This window comes from Odocoileus virginianus, chromosome 27 (genome assembly GCF_023699985.2).
Source record: "Odocoileus virginianus isolate 20LAN1187 ecotype Illinois chromosome 27, Ovbor_1.2, whole genome shotgun sequence".
NCBI classification, from domain to species: Eukaryota; Metazoa; Chordata; class Mammalia; order Artiodactyla; family Cervidae; genus Odocoileus; species Odocoileus virginianus.
This window is the reverse complement of record NC_069700.1, coordinates 33,955,900-33,963,113: the sequence shown is the minus strand read 5'-3', so window position 1 is coordinate 33,963,113 and position 7,214 is coordinate 33,955,900. Positions and strand designations below refer to the sequence as shown.

The following is a 7,214-nucleotide window of genomic DNA, read 5'->3' as shown; positions in this document are numbered from 1 at the left end:
TAGGTTATTTTATTATTAAGAAAAAAATTTCTGCGAAGCCTTTGATACCTTCTCCTCTTGATGGAAAAGAAAATGGAAAGATTTTCCTGGCAAGAAAATGGAAAATGCACCAATTCCGAGTAAAGTGTAATAATAATTATAGGTTTCCAGGTGCCCGGTGAAAACCACAGGTTCTAGATCAAAAACAGTTGCCCTCTCCTTGGCGGCCAGGACAATTTGGCGGAATTCTGAAGCACTAATGTCCTTCAGCTTGTAGGCTGTTAAACTGCCCGCCTCTTCTCACAGGTGGGACTCCTGGCTTATCTTTCCAGGTCCTGTTCGGTCTTTGGCAGCGTCTTGTCGCTGCCCCGCTGCCCATGACCCTCACGTCCCCATGCTCTCGTGTCTTCTGGGCTCTGCGGCGTGGCCCTGCGTGCAGCTCCGGAGCGGCCGCTGGGACGCCCTTCCCCGCGGCAGCTGTGTCTGCACCGGAGCGGGCAGCGCCTCCAGGCGTGAGTACCCTCCTGGCTGGGGATCGGAGCAGTGAGTTTCCAGGGGCAGGTAACAGGGGCTGGGGAGATCCGGTGCTGGGATCGGGCGGGCGGTGGGCACCGCGGCCCCAGGTGCTGGCGCTGAGGGAGGGCGGGGGTCTGTGGAGATTTGTTGCTGAAATGTTACCTTGTGTTGATTTAGGTGGTCCAGCTGCAGTATGTAAGAGGGGCTATTTTCTGTCTTTAATGACTGCCCACGTTTACTCTTTTATCTGTGACTTCTTCCTTAGATTGTAGCAAGGCTGCAGAAAGTAAAATGGATGAGACAGATGTAGGAGAGTTTTGAAAACAGTGATAAAACTGAGTATCTTGCTGGCTTTTTATTGTAAAACCTTGCACTGGCAATCCTCAACAGTATTAGTGGTAAAATGCCCCCTTCCCCAAATCTTTTGTTCCAGTTGCCTTGGTTATTATTGAATTTCAAAGCACAAAATTTCACTGTGTGCTTCAAATTAGCATATTTTTATTATTTATCCTTTTTAGTCTACCTGGAAGCTCATTTGGAGAAATCTCAATTTGTATAATAGGAAACCTTTCCCTGACGCAGTGCACACTCACACACACTTAATCTACATAGCTTTCTTTAGGAAAGTAGGAACCTCGAGGTATGAAATCCTCCAAGTCCACTTTGGGTGTATTGTGTGTCTCCAGCTGTACCGCATATTCCTGCATTTAATTAGTGAATATGAAATAAACAACGATGGCACAGTGGTTGTAAAAATTATCACATAGAACTGATATAATTTCAACTCTTTTATATGATCACTTAAAGTTTTTACTTTGTGTTTAAAATTTTAAATGGCAAAATTGAGTGTAAACTGCAAGGTGTGTGTGTATTCTTTGGTCAGTGCAAATTTTCATACATAAAATACTTGATTATTTTTAAATTTTTTTTTATTTTTAAATTTTGAAGTTACTCTTTTTAATAGTTATTTTAAAACTGAAGAGCCAAGAAAAGTGATTATTACTGAAAACAATTTTGTGTATAGAGAAGGGGGTGTTAAAACGATCCACCTGGGGTATGAAAAGTGGGCTTCCCAGGTGGCTCAGTGGTAAAGAATCTGCCTGTGATGCAGGAGACCTGGCGTTCGATCCCTGGGCTGGGAAGATCCTTTGGAGAAGGAAGTGGCTTCTCACTCCAGTATTCTTACCTGGAAAATTTCATTGACAGAGGAGTCTGGTGGGCTACAGTCCACAGGGTGGGAAAGAGCTGGACTTGACCTCGGGACTGAGCACGCACAGGGTGTGAAATGGAGCAGTGACCGCCGAGGCAGGAGTCGTCCCAGGAGGCCTGTGGCTCCGGGTCTTCGGTTCTGACCTTGCCTCTTGGATGGCTGAGTTTCACCTTTGAGTCTTTTCTGAGGAAGCCTTCTGAGAACAATATTCCTTGTTTTGCTTGTTCAGAACTGTTTGGACTAAGTATAAATGCCTTGGTAATGTTTGCTTCTTCCTGCATTTTGAAGCCTTACTGGCTCAGGATATGGACAAGGCTTCTTGATCTTCCCTAATCGATAGAATTTGACTAGAGGCCAGACAAGAAATTCAGGCAAGGCTTTACTGGGGCCCCTACTGAAGCAGGGATGCTGGGCAAGCGAGAACAAGCAGGTTCCCTTGCTTCTTGAGCAGGCACAAGCTCGCTCTTCATATGGGATGAGGGTAGGGGTGTGTCCAGGGTTTGGGCTGGAGGGGTAGTTTAGGTGATTTGCCCACCCCTTTGGTGGTGCAGGGGGTATGTGCAGTACCCTGCTTTTGGTCCCAACACCCTGTTTTTGCTCCAGGCTCTTCAAAAGTGGCAGTTGGGTATTTTGATCTCTTTTGTCCAGAATTTGCCCCAACTGTGCATACCCAGAGTTATTTTTGGTCCCATACAGTTTCTTTGTATTTCGCTCCTGGAGACGAGGTGTGTCCCAGTGCAAGCATTGCAGCCAAAGGGCCCCAGGCCCCAGCTTGTCTCAATGCCCCCTGAGAGACTGCCTTATTCTTAAGGGGTAAAGGGCTGAAGGTCTCATCTTCTGAAACTGCTTCTTGCTGGACAGGGGCAGCTGACCCTAGCCTACCCAAGAGGTGTAGAAGTCTCTTGCTGATTCTTCCAAGGACCCGTAGGGACCTGGGCCACTGTCTGCTGGAATGGGTTGAACTCCTTGAGCCATCATGGGCCTTACTTCCAACTGTTGGAGCCTAAAAGACCCAAACTTAAACAAAAGGTTAATCAAATGAGGACTAGAAAGGAGAACAACAACAGTACCTTTGAAGGGCCTCAGAAGGGAGGGAGCCAAGTTAACTTTGGGAGGGCTTCCTTAACTGTTGACCAGACAGGGGAGGAGGTGTCACCTCTGCCAAGAAGCCATTCTGCTTGGGTATATATTTTTGTTAATCTCAGGGTTAAAGTTGAACAAGTTTCTCTATTTTTAGAATAGAGGGTCTGGACCTGTTGGTTCCAGATTTCCTTCTTGGGCCAAAAAGTCTTAGTCACAGGTTTACAACACTAGGGAAGACATGGGAGTACTGTTGCAAACCTGTGACCAAGTCTATGACTGAGAAGAAAAGGGTTATAAGAAAATGAAAACCTCCTGCCAAAGAGTTTAATATCTTGTAGGAGGCAAGAGAACAAACTGGAGAACCGATTTTCAGTTTCCCTGTCCATTCTGAATAGCAAGCACTGGTGGTTGATTGTCTGCTGAAGCCAGGTGACTTGTTGAATTTTTTCAACAGTGGCTTCTGCCTGGAACAAGGTCTTGACATATGTGCAACGAGCAGTACTAGCAATGGCCATACCCCTTCTCGTTCTGTCAATAGATACTTGAAGGTCAATTTCCTTTTGGTGCCCACGGCAGTGAATGACTGTTACTCATTGAGGATTTTGAGTCACGTCTTTGAGATGTCAAATCTTAGCCCCGTATATTTAATTAACTTCTTTCTGACTATGCTGGGACTTTATTGGCATGCTCAGGCTTTCTCTAGTTGCGGTGAGTGGGGCTTCTCTCCAGTCGCAGAGGGCGGGCTTCTTCTGTTGTGGAGCACCGGGTGTAGGCTAGCAGGCTCAGTAGCTGCAGCACATAAGCTTAGTTGCCCCATGGCAATGTAGAATCTTCCTGAACCAGGGATTGAACCACCGTCCCCTATACTGGTAGGTGGATTCTTAGCCACTGGATCACTAGGGCGGTCCCTTAGCCCCATACTTTACAGGGAAATTTTTTTTGCATTTAAAAGTCCTTTTTCTTTCCAGATAGCTGCATGGGCATGTAAAACAAGAAAGGCATATTTTGAGTTTGTACATATATTTATGTACCAGGTTTCCCTGGTGGCTTAATGGTAAAGAATCTGCTGACAGTTTAGGAGACTGGGGTTCAATCCCTGGGTCAAGAAGATCCCCTGGAAAAGGGAATGACTGTCCACTCTGGTTTTCTTTTTTTTTTTTTAATGTATTTTATAAATATTTAATAAAGTTTTATATAGAGGAGAAATCTCAGATATAAAAACGTTAATAATACACAGACTAAATTCTCTGAGATAATTCTGAGGAGTCTAAACCCAAGGGAAAAATACGCAATACAACTATGTCCATTTCAATCCCTATGACTTCTCCATTTTAAAAAGGTTAAGACGGGCGAAAAAAATAAGATGAAGGTTAAGATGATTTCAAGATTTAACAAAATAATGAAGAATAAACTTGGCCTCACTGAAATTTTAACCCAGTCTTTAGGTGGAGATGATTTAAGTTCATGATTTTTCACTTTTGACTGCTGAAACCTATTTGTGCATATAATCAGAAAGTCAAAAAGGTTTTCTACTGTTGTTACTTTTGCTATAATGACATAAACTGCTACCATGGTTTTAATTAGATAGGAATAAATCTATTTAAATTATACACTTAAAGCAAATAAAAAGAAGTCTAAAAAGGTCTATTACAATGAACTACTTGCTTAAAATATTTTTAAAAAATATTTCTTCAGAACTAACACCAGATAGCTTTTTCAAAAAGAAATATTGATAACTTACTTTCACATTTATGCTTTTGTCTTTTCTTGACAAAATGCATGATTTACACTGCCATAATTTCCCTTATAAAATAAACAGCTTCCCTGTTATAAACAGATGCATGATTTACACTGCCTTAATTTCCCTTTTAAAGTAAACAGCCTCCCTGTTATAAACAGATCATTTTAAAAGCTCTCCACTAGTGTGCATCTTTGCTCAGTGATGCTGCAATGAGAGGCTACAGTGAAACCAGGACAAACACCCTCTCTAGGCCATTCTTCACAAAAGACAGCACCTATAGGACTTAGAGAAATGTATTCATAACAACAGGCTTAAGCAAGGAACCTAGAACCTCCTTAGGGCAGTAGGCTGTCTATTCCTCAGGAATAATGAATTTACCATTGTAAATATCAAACATACGTTCTTCAAAGTTTTTTTAAAAAGGAAAAAAAGAAATATTTTGCTTATGAAAAAGCTGTGTTAGGTGTGGCTGACGGACGCCCTGTTGCACATTCTCAGAGCGCAGAGACCTGTAAAAGGAGGCTCACGTACTTTCTCTACTTCCTTGGGCTGGCGCTTTCCTCTCCGTGGATCCTTCCTCAGCACAGTCACCTACAGAGTTCAGTTCACCCTCACTGTCCGCTTCAGCAGACTCCGTCGTTTCTAGAGAAGGGCCTTCTTTCTGCATGCTCTGGGTGTCAGTGCATTCTTTCCTCTCCTCCCTGCTTCCTTTCAGAGGGCTGGGGTCTCCCTGTGGTCCCGTCCGGGGGACGAGTCCGCTGGGGGCGTGCAGAACGTCACCCGCAGCGGGGCCAGCATCGCCCCCACCCCGGGCCTCGGCCTGGGCACAGGGCCCGGGGGTCCCGTCAGCAGCAGGCATGCCCCCCGAGGTCCCGCCGCCCAGCCCCGCGTCTGCCCCAGAGAGCGCAGGCCTCTCCAGGCAGGGGCCGGGCTTCGCCGTGGAGCAGGTGCCGATGGCGGGTCTGGGGCCTCTGCCGATGAGGGAGAGGTCAGCCCTGTCCAGGAGGCTGGTCCTCTCGGTCTTGGAAAGGCTCCTCTGGCCTCGGAGCGGAGGGGGGCTGGAGGGCAGCTGCTCCCCAAGAAGCCCCTTCGAGACCCTCTCCTTGAGATTGTCAGGAGAAAAGTAATCATCGTACGAGGACTCCTCGAGGGCCAGACTCTTGACAGCGGGCCTCCGCACAGAGCACAGGCCGCTCTCCGCCTCCCACAGCCGCAGGCAGGCTACAGGGCGCTGCCGGAGGGACCGCCTCCTCTTCCGCCCCTCCTCTGAGGCTGGCCAGTTCTCCGGGGTCTTCCTTCTCTTGACGGAGGAGCCCAGGGCTTGTGCACGGCCCTCGGGGCGGCCTTTCGTAGCAGAGGACACAGGAGACAAACGCCTCTTCCCGTCAGACAGCCCCTGGGCCGCCGGCCGCGATGGCTTCGAGACGGGGGGTGACAACCCCACCTGCAGCCCGGCTCTGCTGGGGGGGTCTCTGCCTTGGGAGGACTGCTGGTGGATTGGGAGGAGTCCAGAGACCCAGGGGACGGGGAGCTGCTGAGGGGCTGCCACGGCCTGTCTGCAACACCGGCGATGCAGTGCACAGATCACTTTCCCTCTCAGTGATGAACTCGCCCCACTTCCTCTCCCGGGTCCCACTTGCAGAGCCTCCACAAGGATCGTCAGCAGACATGGGCAGACCACCGGCAGAAGAGTTATCTGAACACAAAGTATCATGTGAAAGGTTCAAAGATGCTTCACACAGAGAGTTCACAGTGTTATCATCAGGCTGTTCAATCATCTGGGAGGAGGTGGGGGAAAGGTTTTCCCGTTTCTCCTTCATCTCCTGCAGCGTCTTCTTCATTGCACTGTGGTGGCCCCTGTAGACTTTACCGGTCGGGCTGTATACCAACGAGCCATTAGATTCAAATAAGAGGACAGGAACATTGGTGCCCAGAGTGGTTTTCTGCTGCTGCAGCTCTTTAGCCATTTTCTCAAATTTCTTTTGCAGCCTTTTATCATTTTCTGGTGTCTTGGGAATAAAATCTTTGGGCTGCATACACTTGCGCTTTTTTCTAAGCAGGCCTGGTAGGTGCTGGTTGGTGCTGGCTGCAGGGAACAGCGACTCGTCAATGTGCGCCCCAGCTACCCTGCATCAGCTGGATTTCTGCTTTTCTTCAGCAAAGTACAATGACACCAACTCCCCACCTCTCTTCTGTGCTTTTTCCCAGGTGCTCTGGTACCCGTCTTTGAACACCACATGAGTTACTTGTTTGTTAAAAGTTTTTGAAACCTTCGCCCCCAAATCCACGAGTTGACTCCTGAAGGTCTTGGAGTAATTTTCTGTCCCATTGGCTGACCACACTTCAACACATGCCACAACATCTTTTAGGACCGGGCCCGGAGGTTCCCGGGGGCCGCCATGACAGGCAGCGGGGACGCGCAAGCATGACGCAATAGTGGCAGCGCGCGTGCGCAGGGCCCCACTCTGGTTTTCTTGCCTGGAGAATCCCATGGACAGAGGAGCCTGGTGGGCTACAATCCACAGGGTCACAAAGAGTCCTACATGACTTAGCAACTAAGCACACACGTATATTTATAATTTTTCCTTTTTCTAAGGTTAAGGCTCGAGTTAGGACCATTAGCTCACCTCTGGGCTGAAGTGTTAGGTGGCAAAGGTTTTGCTTCTCTAGCAGTATGAGCTCTCA

At 47.6% G+C, this 7,214-nt stretch overlaps 1 protein-coding gene across 1 annotated transcript; it reads right to left on the bottom strand.

The window, feature by feature from the left end:
* Window positions 1-4,806: 4,806 nt before the first annotated feature.
* Window positions 4,807-6,930, bottom strand: LOC139031456 (microcephalin-like). Its single transcript, XM_070456547.1, is given in 3 exon segments — window positions 4,807-5,958; window positions 5,960-6,909; window positions 6,912-6,930. Coding segments are annotated over 3 exon segments (1,875 nt in total). The 3' UTR covers window positions 4,807-5,052.
* Between the last annotated feature and the right edge of the window lie 284 nt (window positions 6,931-7,214).